The following is a 14,308-nucleotide window of genomic DNA, read 5'->3' on the forward strand; positions in this document are numbered from 1 at the left end:
CCCTTTCTGTCTGCCTGTAAACTACTGCCAGGAAGAAAGCTACAAATATTTGAGAGTTGCAATAAAGTGTTCAGAGTGATTCTGATGAAAATCACAGCAGTTCCTCTGGTGGAAGGGCAGTCTGTTTTTGCTCAGATTAAATTCTCAGGAATGAAATACAAGCAGACAAGAAACATCTCACCAGAATCACCCATGTCAATCTTAGCTAAAGAACCATCACTAAGTTTTGTTTGGCTTTTTTAACAGCCTGCATCCCATATGGCACCCCACTCCAGTACTCTTGCCTGGAAAATCCCATGGATGGAGGAGGCTGGTGGGCTGCAATCCATGGGGTCGCTAAGAGTCAGACACAACTGAGTGACTTCACTTTCACTTTCATGCATTGGAGAAGGAAATGGCAACCCACTCCAGTGTTCTTGCCTGGAGAATCCCAGGGAAGGGGGAGCCTGGTGGGCTGCCGTCTGTGGGGTCGCACAGAGTTGGACACGACTGAAGCGACTTAGCAGCAGCAGCAGGAGCATCCCATATAACCACACAATGCATGTTGCTTTCTTTGAGAAGTTATTTTTGAGAGCAATTACGTTTCCAGTTTCCTAGAAGAATGATTCTGGTGGAAAGAATCCACACCTAGACTGATCATAATCTAAACGAACAGCCTTGAAAGTCACACACACACACACCCCACCTCACAGTACAGTGACTAGCTAGTGCCTTCCCACGTAACTAAGCGGCAAGCCACAAGGTGCAGCCAGACCCTTCTCTGAGAAGAAAACAACATTCCCAAAGTTGTTTTTCCCAAAATGCTGGCTTTAAAACTTGAGCCTTTGCATGAATCTGCTACCGGATTAAAGGACTCACTTAACCCTTCACCAGGCTCCATGGGCAGTGCAGTCCAGCCAGCTAAACAGAAGCTGGGCTTGGGTTCACTGAATATTATTCATCTATCATTTCAACATCTTTAAAATGATAAAATCTATATTTGTTGATTTGACCTTGGAAATGAAACCCTAGTTCACCAAGTTCCCCAAAGTTCCAGTTGTACTTTAAGGGGAGATTTTGACTTCTGAAAAGACTCCTGAGAGGGGCCAGGAGCTCCTGCTCAGTGAGAAGACTCTGCAGGAAATGAAGGAGGTTTGCTGCTAGCAAGACCCACCTCCCCTTCTTTCTCCACCTGGCCGGTGCCCAGGCCCTCTGTCAGCCTGCCAGCAGCTAAGCCTGTGGGACTGGAAACTACATTCCTTTGAAAGATCTTGGCAATTTGTGCCTGGAATTTGATGCATTAGTTCTAAAATTAAATAAAGATCCTGTAGTGTTCTTCAAAGAAATATGGCGTGGCTCTCTGACAAAACACATTTTTCAAGTGCTGACCTCTGGGAACTTCAACTAGCTTCATATTTCAGGCTGACACTGCTCACAGGCTACTGTCTAGTTGCCCAAACAGGGCTGGTTATCCATATATTTTCCAGCCTCCCGATCAGCTTTTAGCAGAGGAAGGTGAGGGGAGTAAATAAAAAGAGGAGCGCCATTCATTTAAATGCACATCCCCCTCCCAGTTCCTTGGGGAGAAGCCCTGGTAATTAACTCTAATGAGATTAAAGTAACTTGGAACTCTTCATCTTCCCAGCACTGTAAAAATAAATCCGCGATAAACCAGTGTGTGCATAATATCCAAGTCAATCTTTTCCTGTAATGCAATGGCCCCTCACTTCCACCTAGGCCCAGGCTGGAGAGGGGGGGAGGAGGAGGAGGCCTGCCAGCCTCTTACCTGCGCTTTGCTCCATCACTTCTTTCTGACACATGTCTTGAACGTTCACCGTGCAATTCACGATGAACTCGGGGGACGAGCAGTCGTTATTCAGTTGGAATTCTTCACACTGGTAACACTGAATTTGCAACGCAAAGCCTGTGGGACAGACGCAGTCCGGTTCAGACCCAGCTTCACAGAGACCACCCGGGAACCCACCGTCCTCCGACTGGCCCCAGCGAGCGTCGCTTCCGCGCTAGCGCCTGGGGCTCCCAGAAAGGCGGCTGCGGCAGAAGCCAGTAGAGGGCGGCGTGGCCGAGGAAGGTCCTGCGGGATAAAGTGGAATTTTGCTCGCGACCCTTAGACCCTCGCTCCAGAAACAAAGAGCCTATCCGACACCATACCTGGCCATTCCGCACGGAAGTTGGAAGGAGGAACATGCAGCCTGAGAGCGGAGTAGCTCCAGAGACTTGCGTCAGCTCCAGTCTACGCCGAAGATTTGCCTAATTGTTAATTGGTTACAAATGAGTTAATTGCTATTTTGGCACCAGTCGCGATTGCCTTTGCAGACGCATTTTCGGTTTTCTTTTATTTTTGGCGTCGGCATTCTAGCGCTGTGGTTCGCAGGCTCCCTACGCTGAAGCTCTGGAGGAAGTGCCGCTGCGCCCCAAGTATCCCACCTTTCTTCGGGACGGTTCCCCGAAGCAGCAGGGGTGGCCGTGGCGTGGGAACGTGCCTGCGTGCTTGTGTTTGTGTGGGCGTGCATCCCCGGCCGCTTTCTGCCCCACTTTGGCGGCTCGATTTAGCTAGGGCTCCGGCTCGGGGTCCCAGCTCTGCAGAGCTGGGTTGGAAGTCGGTCTCGTACTGGAGGAAAGGAGTCAGACGTTTCTCACCTCTCTCCGCTCCAGCCTGACTGCTCCGCTCGCATCTACGAGCTGCCTTCCAGACCCAATTCCTCCGGCTCCCGGGCAAACAAGTCGCGGACCCGGCGCAACCCCTCCCAGCCCCACAGCGGTCGCGCTCCGAGCGCAGCAACCCAACCCGGGCGCGCCCTGGCCACAGGCTGCCCCGCGTGCGGCTCACCTGTCGGCGGCGCCACTCCCACGGGTTGCTAGAGACGCCCGACGACTTGGCAGGTTCGCTGTCTGTCGCCCCAGTTCCCTAGCTGAGACCCCACGCGGCTCGGACCCTGCCTCCTTCCTAGCTTAGCTTCTTTCTACCGCGCAGCCCAACCATCTGCAGCCAGAGTCCCACCAATCCGCCGCTCCCGCCTCTCCTGCAGCGCGGGATTTGGAGACCTTCCCATCTAGCGCCTTTGAACACCCCTCGCCGCAGCCAAACTCCCTCTGGGCCAACCCGGAGCAGCACAGGACCGGAGATGGGCGCCCAGGGAGGCAAAGGGGCCGGCGGGTGGATGGGGTGTGCGCGCCGGGCCGGACAGCTGGCCGCTTCGTTTTCTTACCTTGAAGCAAGAACAATCCACAAAAAGTTGCTGCGACGCCGAGGACCCACATCCTCCCGGAGCCGCGGGGCCGGGAGCGAGCAGGCGCATCAGAAGCTGCGACCGCGGCGGAGGCTGTCCGGGCCGCAGCGGCTGTGGCTGCCGAGGCTGATGGGGCCCGCTCTGCTGCCGCCGAGGCGACCGCCGCCGCCGAGAGGAGCCGCAGGTGCCGCCGGCGGCGCCCGCATCGCCCGAGCCGGGGCTCCGGGCTGAGGGGTCGCCGCTCCTCTGACTCGAGCTCCCTGGCGGAGCACGGAGTCTCTGGAGTTGGCGACGGAGAATGAAAGAACTACTGGCGATCCCGAGCACCCAAAAAAGTCTCCTGTCTTCTCCCCACCTCCCACTCCAGGCACCACGTGACGGCTGCCGAGTTGGGGTGGGGGTGGTGAGCGGGGAAAGCTGGGACAGTCTTTTCACGTCCCACCCCCTTCCGCTCGCCCTCTCCTCCCGCCTCCGCGCGTCCCCGGGACTGGGACGCCTAGAGAGGTAGAGAGAGCGTGTAGTTTTCCGAGGCCCAGAGGCTGGAGACCAGGGAGCAGCGGGAGGAGGGCGCAGCAGGTGCCGCGGGGATCCGGCGGGCGCAGTCTGCAGGACCTGGGAGGTGAGGTCGGAAGACTGCGTGCCCGTGGCCCTCTGCTTGCAAGGGCGCGCGCGCCCCCCACCCCTTTCCTGCGCCCCGGGGGATGGTAGGCTCCTCCGCCGCAGGGTCTCTCCGGCCTGCGGGACTGGAGCTGCGGGGCCGCGAGGGGCCGGGCGCACTCCAGTGCGTCTGGCAAAGTTGCACACCTGTAGGCCCTTTAGAGTGTCCCATGAAGCCGCGCCTTCTCTTCTGGTCGTTACCGGGATTGGATTCTACTGCGGCGGGCTGGGCTGGGTGTGGTGGGGTCCGTGACCAGCTCGACGCGCTCTGCACTCGGTTTATCTGCCGCGCGCACCGCTGAAGGGTGCGGTGACACCGCCCTGGTAGCCTAGCCCAGGAGAGGGCCACCCCGGGAAAACCTAGATGAGCTCCCACTAGAAAGCAAATAGGGGTGAAGACGGGAGTTTTTCTACTCCATCCCGTTTCTCGAAAAGACCCGGCAGCTACCTTCGGCTTCCCTCCCAGCCACGGGTAATTAGCATATACACCCGCGTCCTCGCGTGTACCTTGCCTTCCCAGCCCAGGACTCGGTTGCTGGCCGAATCCCGCACCTCGATTCCTCCTTTCTCTACCGAGCGATCCACCTGGAGTACTCGAGGGACTACATTTGCCTTCCTGACCACCGAGCCCTGCAGCAGGTGGTACGGGAGCCCGCTGGCCCGCCGGGAGCGCCTTGGAGCCCCCGCCCCCAATCCCGCTCGTTCGCTCTCCCAAGACCCTAGGGAGCATCCACCTCTGTGAAAAGGGCTTCATAAGCTCTGTCCCTCTCCACCTCGGGCCTCCTCTAGGAGGAAGCTCTCTCAGGCCGAAATGCTGATCATTTGTTTGCCTGTCCTGCCAGCAGAGCGGGTCTGGAAATGAGCTTAAAGGGCTTTCTTGTAATTCCTCTGCAGAGATCGTTCCCTATCTGCCTCGGGCCCCCTTTCTCCCTTTGCCCACCTCTTCCTCTCATTTCTAGTTGGTAAACCCCTCAGGGAGATAAAACTGCTTTGACCATTACTGGCTAGTTTGCAGACTCCAATCTTCCTACTGGCTGAATTACTCTTTCTGGAGCCATAGGGCGTTTGCTTATTAGTCTGTCTGTTTCTTCTGGGAACTGTAGCTAGAGCACGTGTGAGATTCAAACAACTAATTGGCTCAAAGGGTCCTTGAATAAGGATTAAGCTTTCAGTGGGTGCCATTGTGATATGACGTTTATTCAGCAATGAAACAAAAGAATCTTAAAAAGTTTGAAAGACACACAATTTTAAGACAACAAAATTCAAATGTAACAAATTGCACAAATTAACCAAATAACACTGATCATACAATACTCTTTAAAGAAACAAGTGTGTACTAAAGTATCCATAGATCCTAAAATATTTGTTATGCCTAGTTTACAAGCTCCTGTACAAAAGCAATTATAAATAGTTCACGTCTAGAAAAAATACACAGTAACCTTTAAAATAGAATTTATCCTTACATATAAACAGACTTTGTAGAAAAAAAGGATATTAAAAGTAAGAATTTTTCATAGCACCAATCATCTTATGTTTTACAAAGTGAACATTGCAAATAGGAATCTGCTTTTATTTATAGATTGATCAGATTTTAATCAAAAGAGCAGGAAGATAAAAATCAACAAATAATGTTGAGAATCACAGAGAACCACTAAGTAGAAGGAGGTGTAAGGAAATGATTGGAGGGAAAATAGAACTACATTGTTTCTGATACATATCACTTCTGATCAGTGTCGCACTTGAGTTCCTTTACAGTTTTCAATAGAAGCAGGATAACACTTCTTACTAGAATCTGAATCTGTCAACAACTTGGAATTTGCACTAGAATTAAAGTTTCTATCAAACTGAGATTATGAGAGGGAGATGACAAGAGCCCTCTGTTTTTCTGGCAGGCCCTGTTTTCATTTTACAGAGTGTACCCACAATCTGAGGACTAGGACAGTGACCTGAACAAAAAGTTGATTTGGAATTTTTAAAAAATATATTATCAACTTCTAAGACTTAGGACATCATTTCAAGAGCATGGCACTGATTCAATTTATTGCTGGCATTTTTTTTTTGTTGCTACAAATATAGTTTCTTTTTCAAGAAAATTTACAACTTCTGTACAAGTATTCAAAAAAAAAGTGCAAAATTAAGACTTCTGTATCCTGGGTGTGTTTACTTTTAATCCTTGTAGAACACAACAAATAGAATCTATCTTTATTTGCCCTTTCAGGGAAGTAAGCTCAGTGGGCTGCTGGCTCTGAGTCTGACAGTGTAGGCTCTGGTACTGCAATCATTTATGTGTTGTCATCTCTCCCTGCCCTGCTCCTCCCACCCCTGTTTCTTAAGTGCTCCATTTCCAGCTCACTAAGGGGTGGGGGGGAACGTCCTTTATACATCATTTGAACCCTGACTTGCACAGGAAGAGAAGCTATCATATAAAGAATCACTCAAAGATTCCAGGTGGTCTACCCCAGGTCTCTCAGAGCTACTCAAAGAGGCCTCTTCAGTTTTTTCTTTTTCTTCCTTTTGTCCTTCAACCTTGTTCAGAGAGTTCTTCTCCTTTCCTAATAAGATCACAGTATTGCCATCATATTTATTGAATGACTCCAGGGAAATTTTGCATAATCTATTCTCAGGATCTTCTCTGGTTTCTTCAACTTGTTTCAATTTCTGCAATAAAAAGAGGAAAATATTAGAAACATATTTCTTTGCAAAATCAAGTTATTCTAGCCAATATTCAATTATTGTTGGTATAAAGCACAATTTAAAAGGATAGAAGGAACCTACAAGTCTTTTAACAAATCTTCTCGTATAATTTAATGTAATAATAAAACCAATTTTAGGGATAAATCAAGACTTTAATCATTTTACTGAGATAAATAGGTCCCAATTTGCAAATCATTTAAGTGCCACTTAATTTCATTTTAAATGGATCCTTCTGAAATTTGTTCAGGTAAAGTGTCTTCTTTTTCTTAAAGTTTCAAACACCTTTCTTTTCCTAAATATTAGTAGTTGTCCTATTTCTAAATATGGATAGGGATTGAATTGCAGCCAGAAATGACAGTTCTACGTTAGAAAAAAAAAAAAGCATACAATCCTTTAAATTGCCACACAATTTAAGTACATGTTAAATTTGTCAGAAGCATTGTCACATGTGTATTTTGTCTGCTCACAAGTCTTATGCTATTGGAAAGAGATCTTGGGTCTGAGGGGACAGATTCTTCAAGGCCCAAGGGCTTAAAAATCATACTAACAGTTCTGCACCCCAGTAACCTCTCCTCCAGGAGATTCTAGTAAGACCGATTTAAACAGGAGTACTCATAGGCTGTTACTGGTAGTCTCTGGGACTTCATAAAAGTCATATTTGATAATTATTGTAGGTGAACTCTGTAAACGTGAATATATTCAGTTGCTTAAGTAGTTCCCGAGGTCCAAGGTGACCGGAGGCGTAGATACAAAAACTGACAAATGTGGAAGTATTAAAGCCATGACCACATCTCTCTTCTTCTTTTCCTCTTTCAGGCAAAAATTCCATCAAAACACAAGGAGGACACAGGAACAAGCCTTAGAGATAGTAACAGTAGCTATCATTTATTAAGCATCCACCATATAAAAGACACTGAAAGTACTTTATCTATAAGGCTTTCCCTTCTCCCCCCAACAAACCTGTAAGTTACAACTTTTTTGACCCCATGGACTCTAGCCCACCAGGCTCCTCGTCCATGGACTTCTCCAAGCAAGAATACTGGAGTGGGTAGCCATTCCCTCTCCAGAAGGCCTTCCCCGACCCAGAGACCAAACCTGCATCTCCTGCATTGCCTGCAGCATCTTTACTGTCTGAGCCACCAGAGAGGCCTGCAAGATGCACATCTCCACTTTAATGAGGAGGAAAACAAGGCTCAGATTGACAGGGTTACCTGCCCAAGGTGGCTCAGCAAGTGATGGAGAAAAAGATTTGAATTCCTGTCTGGCGACCTTCGTCCAGTATGTTATTTTTTTTTTCATTTTGCCACCCAAATATGCCAAACCATCTGAATTGCTCCTGTCAAAGGCCCTAACAAGGCAGTTCTATTCCCCACCCCTCCTCCAACATAGCTATGATGGATGTCAAAGGTACAATGAGGAAACTGTATTTGGATCTGAGGAAAAGTGGACACAGTCAAAGCCTGTGAATTCTCACATGCTAAATATTTAATTTGTTGTTGTTGTTGTACAGTTGCTCAGTTGTGTCTGACTCTTTTGCAACCCCATGGACTATAGCTCACCAGGATCCTCTGTCCATGGAATTCTCCAGGTAAGAACACTGGAGTGGGTTGCTATTTCTTTCTCCAGGGGCTCCTCCTGACCCAGGGATCAAACCTGTGTCGCTTGCATTGGCACACAGATTCTTTACCACTGAGCCACCTGGGAAGTCCATTAATATTTAATAGAAAGAGAAAAGAAAAGGACACAGAAGTGGATGGCTCTGGTGTCCCAAGAGCAGGCTCAGACAGCGTTTGTCTCTCTGCTGTGGGAAATGGTGTAATTCAGTGGGAATATTTGAGAATCATCCTTGAAGTGGTATTTATTTCATTATACTATTAACGTACAGGAGCACTACTCACAGAGCTAATTTTCTATCTGAAATGGCTACCTCGAGACCAGAGATGGGCTGACGAAGAGATTCCTAGGTGATTACAGAAAAGTGGCCCCATAATTAGGAACAACTTCATGTAGCAGCCCCTTTTCATGCTGTGCCAATTTTAAGCATTCTTTTAAAAACAATTATAAAGTACAATGTGAAAAATACATGGAGGGGGTAGAAAAGCTTTGATTATGCTCCTGCTGCTGCTGCTGCTGCTAAGTTGCTTCAGTCGTGTCCGACTCTGTGCGACCCCATAGACGGCAGCCCATCAGGCTCCCCATCCCTGGGATTCTCCAGGCAAGAACACTGGAGTGGGTTGCCATTTCCTTCTCCAATTCATGAAAGTGAAAAGTGAAAGTGAAGTTGCTCAGTCGTGCCTGACTCTTAGCGACCCCATGGATTGCAGCCTACCAGGCTCCTCCGTCCATGGGATTTTCCAGGCAAGGGTACTAGAGTGGGGTGCCATTGCCTTCTCCACTGATTATACTGCTGCTGCTAAGTCACTTCAGTCATGTCCGAATCTGTGCAACCCCATAGATGGCCTCCCACCAGGCTCCCCTGTTCCTGGGATTCTCCAGGCAAGAATACTGGAGTGGATTGCCATTTCCTTTTCCAATGCATGAAAGTGAAGTTGTTCAGTCGTGTCCGACTCTTAGCAATCCCATGGACTGCAGCCTGCCAGGCTCCTCCGTCCATGGGATTTTTCAGGCAAGAGTACTGGAGTGGGGTGCCATTGCCTTCTCCATTGATTATACTAAATGTAGGTAAATAGAGGGCATTCAATGTAATTTCCTCCTCACCTGAGTATCTTCTCCCTTTTTTCTTTATTCAAGAACCACAATTCTTTTTCTTGCCTATTTCTGGTCATTGTGGATCTCAAATTCATTCAATAAACACTCACTAGAGAAGCTATCATGAGGCTGGTGGAAGGTTTTGGTGCCGAGGATATACAGCTGAATAAAATTGCAGGCTTCCCTGGTGGCTCAGACAGTAAAGAATCTGCCTGCATGCAGGAGACCCAGGTTTGAGTCCTGGGTTGAGAAGATCCCCTGGAGAAGGAGATAGAAACCCACTCCAGTATTCTTGCCTGAAAATCCCATGGACAGAGGAGCCTGTACAGTCCATGGAGTCACAAAAGAGTCAGACACAACTTAGTGACAAAGCAACAAGGAAAGGGTTATTTACGTGAAAACACTCACTGTTTATGGGACAAAAACAGTGCATCTTGTTTTCTAAATGTTTCCCACTTGTAGGTTTGGTTCTTTCAATTAATTATGACAAAAGCCTACACTGGCCGAGGAGGCAATGAAAATAAAGGAACGGCCCACTATAAAGTCACACACCTTCTCAGTCTTCCTTCTGTTTTCAGTTTTGATGAGGGGTGGGTGCCAAATATTCTGACTGTAAGAACATCATCAGTACAAGAGTGATGGTGAGGAAACACAGGCATTCGACCTTGGTGAGGGAGCTGTAGGGACTGGGAGGACTGTGGCCAGCTACCGAGCATGTGCCTCAGCCAAAGGCAGGAGCAGCTACTCAGACCTAGCTCATTGCTGCTGTGCAGAAACATGAGTCCAGATTTGGTCCAGATCTTTGATTTTAAAGTTAAGGCCACAATATTTGCTCATATTTAAAGTTCTCTAATTTTAATTATTTGCTTAGATTAAGAAAACAACAACAACAAAACCCCCACTGCATATGTCAAGTAAGTAATCTTTGCAGTGTTTGAACTCCTGAGCTAGTGATTTTGTTTTATAGGTAATAGCTGACCCCCTCTTACTCCTTCTCTCACCAGTTTTCAACCTAAAAATCTAGCCCAATGCTAATCATCAGTAGATTCTCGATGGAGACTGGAAGATGGATTCAGCTTTCTCTAGCATCAGCAGAGTTTCAGCTGTTGGCTTTGGTTTCTCCAGTGGTCCTGCCAGCTAAGAATAAAGACAATGAAGTGGCTTACTTTCCTTCCTTGAATTAGAAGTATAGCCAGCTAGCCTCAACATTGTCTTGTCAGATCTCAGGTATGTTAATTTTGAAGTCACAAAACATTTAAATTTAAAACATAAGGAGGGATTGAGGTCCAACAGGACTGTGCTTAGGATGGATCTGTTGAATGGTAACAAAATAGTGAAACAGAGCAGGACCCTTTGGTCCAAACTCCCCTCCCCAATGTCCTCCACCTGTCTTTTGTCTGTACAAACATTTTAGCCAAAGGATAAGTTTAATTAAAGAAATGAGAAAATACAGAAACAAAGGAAAACAATCAAACAAGACAAAACAATAATAGTTTAGTCAGTAAGCAAAGTTAAAGGCCTTTAGTTCTTTCTCAAGGGCTATAGATAATATCCTGAGCCATATGACACAGCCATATCCGAGCTGTCTTTTAGATACTGAAACCCCTATTTGGTGGAAGAAGTTAACTGCACGATGACTAGACTCTAGCCACGACATAAACTGGCTTCAAAAAATGGGAACAAACTGACCCTGGAACTGAAGACTGACTGTACATAAAACAATCAAGATTGTGCTTATAAGACCACCCCATGACCAATTTCAAAATGCCTGTCAGAGCTGCCTGTGTTGATTCTGCATGTAGCCCCCTCCCTCTGCCTATAAATGCTTTAGCCCACCGATGGTCTGTGGGGGTGGGGAAGTGGGATGGAGTTGGCCTATGGACAGGAGTCTGCCAAAGCCGTCCCCCTCATCCTCTGTAGGCTGCTGCTGCTGCTAAGTCGATTCAGTTGTGTCCGACTCTGCGTGACCCCATAGACGGCAGCCTAACAGGCTCCCCCGTCCCTGGGATTCTCCAGGCAAGAACACTGGAGTGGGTTGCCATTTCCTTCTCCAATGCATGAAAGTGAAAAGTGAAAGTGAAGTCGATCAGTTGTGCCTGACTCTTAGTGACCCCATGGACTGCAGCCTACCAGGCTCTTCCGTTCATGGGGTTTTCCAGGCAAGAGTACTGGAGTGGGGTGCCATTGCCTTCTCCAGTAGGCTGCTGGTCTCCAAAATAAAGCAAACTACCCTTTCCTCCAGGCTTGCCTCTTTATTGGCTTTAGAGGAGTGAGCAGCTGGACTTCCATTTCGGTAACAATAGCGCACATCCATTGGTAACAAATGTATGCGAAGGTGCTTTGAAACTAATCATGGTAATAACAGTATTCAATTAAGTGCCCCGATAGTGCAAAGATTTAAGGCCTGAGGAGAAGGCAATGACAGAGTACGAGATGGTTGGATGGTATCACCTCACTGAATCAATGGACCTGAGTTTGAGCAGGCTCCGGGAGATGGAGGACAGAAGCCTGACATGCTACAGTCCACGGGGTCACAAATAGTGGGGCACAAATGAGCGACTGAACAACAACAGCAACAACAATTAAGTGCCTGCTCTGCACAGACACTTGGCTAAGCACACTGCATGGATTATCTGTTTTCATTCTCCCATCAGTATTATGGCGTAAGGTATCACTGTTCTCTCCGTTTACAAGCAATCAAGGCCAGAGAAAGGAACTTGTTTAAGGTTATGGAGCAATACCTGGTGGGATCTGGATTTGGACCCAGGCAGTCTGCCTGCAGAGTCCAAGCTCTTAACCTATCCTGGAAAAGAACTTCACATATATCAGCCCATATTACCTTTAAGGGGAGCATGTGAAATAAGAACCACACAACAACTGTGATAGTATTAATAAGAAACCTAGTAAAGATTCCTGATGAAGACTGCGTGGGTTCCACATAACACTGTCATTTCCTTTGTAGAGTGTGCTTCATAGAAATTACCATAAAATTAATATACTACACTTGCCACCTATAGGTGGCAACAGTTGTACAGTTCACTTTTTGGTGGGGCTTTTCACTGTACTTGGGAACAAAAGTTGGGCTAAAAAGGGTGAGAATATATCTTCAAGTTTAAAATAAATAGTTCTGCTTATTCCTAAATATTTTCCTGTCCTTAGTGCAATGACATTATTAACAATAATTCAAGCACAAAGTAGATAGTGTCATATTCTCCAGAAATCCCTTGGTAATTATCCCTTAACTAATTTGATTCCTTTTAGTCAATAATCAATCAATCAAATCAATCTACTAGGTGAATAATCATGTGGGCCTGATTCTCAGAGAGAGTTTCATAGAAGAGGGGGCTCTTGGAATGCTTTTGAAATATAGTAAGTAAGAAGGCAATGGCACCCCACTCCAGCACTCTTGCCTGGAAAATCCCATGGACGGAGGAGCCTGGTAGGCTTCAGTTCATGGGGTCGCTAAAAGTCGGATATGACTGAGCGTCTTCACTTTTACTTTTCACTTTCATGCACTGGAGAAGTAAATGGCAACCCACTCCAGTGTTCTTGCCTGGAGAGTCCCAGGGACGGTGGAGCCTGGTGGGCTGCCGTCTATGGGATCGCACAGAGTCGGACACGACTAAAGCGACTTAGCAGCAGCAGCAAGTAAGAAGGAGGGCATTCCAAGAAGTTTCCATTTCATGTGCCGCTACCACATCTGTAGATATTCCATAGTCTCTCTTGGGTCTAGTAGTTGCCCAGATAGTCTTGTCTCTTGCCTTTTTAGATTCTGTAATGGACGGAATCACTTAAACACAGAAACATAGAGCTATGCCTATCCGAGGGGGTTCAAAGAATTCCATGGACAGAGGGGTTGCAAACAGTCAAACACAATTGAATGATGAGCACTACCGTGGGCTATAAATAATGAGCAGCTTTTTATTTCCAAAGAGCTTTCCCATCTATGATCTCACTTTGCTCTTACATCAGCCTGGAAGGGGAGGGAGGCTGGTGTCAGCTGTATTTTACACGGAGTATTTACGGAAACTGTGGTTCATAAAAATTCAAATACAGGTGAAATTAGACCTGGAAACTTGGTTTCCTGATTTTCAAAATGGAAACACGTATCATTTCCCCCCCCCACCAGTCAGCAATAATCATGAAGTAGAGAGTCTGCCTAAAACCAACAGCCTGAATATAAGAAAGAATAAAATAGAAGGTGATATGTCCCCTTTTCATAAGGAAAAGATGGGGAGAATACATAAGGTGATGCAGAAAAGCTCAAGTGATAAACTGGAATAAATATATGTATGATGAGATCAGCTTCAGAGAGAGACATGTTATCCGTGTACAGTCAGAAACTCAGCCCACAGCCAAGGAGAAATAAGTAGCAAATTCATGAAATAGCACAATGGATTAGTGTTCTATGATGAAGGCTACTGTTTTATTATTTCAAGTAAGTTTCCATCTGTTGATTATATATTGAAAATACTGGTTAGTATGTCTACTGTGAAGTGTCAGGAGGAGATTCAGCTCTACTTGTGAAATTCAAGCACAGCATCATTCCTCAGCTGGATACTAATATTTGCCAAGAGGACTAGAGCTTTTAGAACAAATTAAACAGTACCTTTCTCAACAGATTTCTTATTTCTCTATTGCCATAACGATTCACTGACAATCAGTTCAACAAGACATATGGTAAGAAAATAATGGCTACATATATAAAGTGTTTTTACAATGTGTGTTACTATGTGTCAGGTACTGGGTTGACTGCAGTGCATGAATTATCTCATTTAATTCTTATACTGACCCTATGAGACAGTACTATTTTCATCCGCTTTAAACACATGGGGAAACAGAGAGTAGAGAGGTTGAAATATTTAGCCACATACACATGACTAATAAAACAGGGAGTCAGGACTCAAGCAGGAAAAGCCTGACCACAGATCTTGGGTGGGTTCTGTGTGGAACTTGGGTTACCACACAAGAACTTGGGTGTTTAGAAACCAGTGTTCATATCCTGGCATTGTACTAACTAG

The 14,308-nt window shown here is 46.6% G+C and overlaps 2 protein-coding genes across 3 annotated transcripts in view; both read right to left on the minus strand.

Moving 5' to 3' along the window:
• Positions 1–3,572, minus strand: part of LYPD1 (LY6/PLAUR domain containing 1) — a 59,558-nt gene extending 55,986 nt beyond the window's left edge. The window contains exons 1-3 of one of the 2 annotated variants that reach the window (XM_070389562.1): positions 3,364–3,572; positions 3,207–3,236; positions 1,766–1,903 (exon numbers count right to left, since the gene is read on the minus strand). In XM_070389562.1, coding sequence (XP_070245663.1) covers positions 1,766–1,903; positions 3,207–3,236; positions 3,364–3,433 — 238 coding nt within the window. In that variant the 5' untranslated portion in view covers positions 3,434–3,572. Of the gene's footprint in view, positions 1–1,765; positions 1,904–3,206 lie in introns of both variants that reach the window. The other variant, XM_005898081.3, reaches the window with a different exon arrangement.
• A 1,488-nt stretch (positions 3,573–5,060) lies between these two features.
• The window catches only part of NCKAP5 (NCK associated protein 5), a 1,094,443-nt gene continuing 1,085,195 nt past the window's right edge, over positions 5,061–14,308 (minus strand). The window contains 1 exon segment of the mRNA XM_070389536.1: positions 5,061–6,542. Within this exon segment, the coding sequence (XP_070245637.1) occupies positions 6,526–6,542 (17 nt within the window). The 3' untranslated portion in view covers positions 5,061–6,525.

This window comes from Bos mutus, chromosome 2 (assembly GCF_027580195.1).
Source record: "Bos mutus isolate GX-2022 chromosome 2, NWIPB_WYAK_1.1, whole genome shotgun sequence".
NCBI lineage: Eukaryota > Metazoa > Chordata > Mammalia > Artiodactyla > Bovidae > Bos > Bos mutus.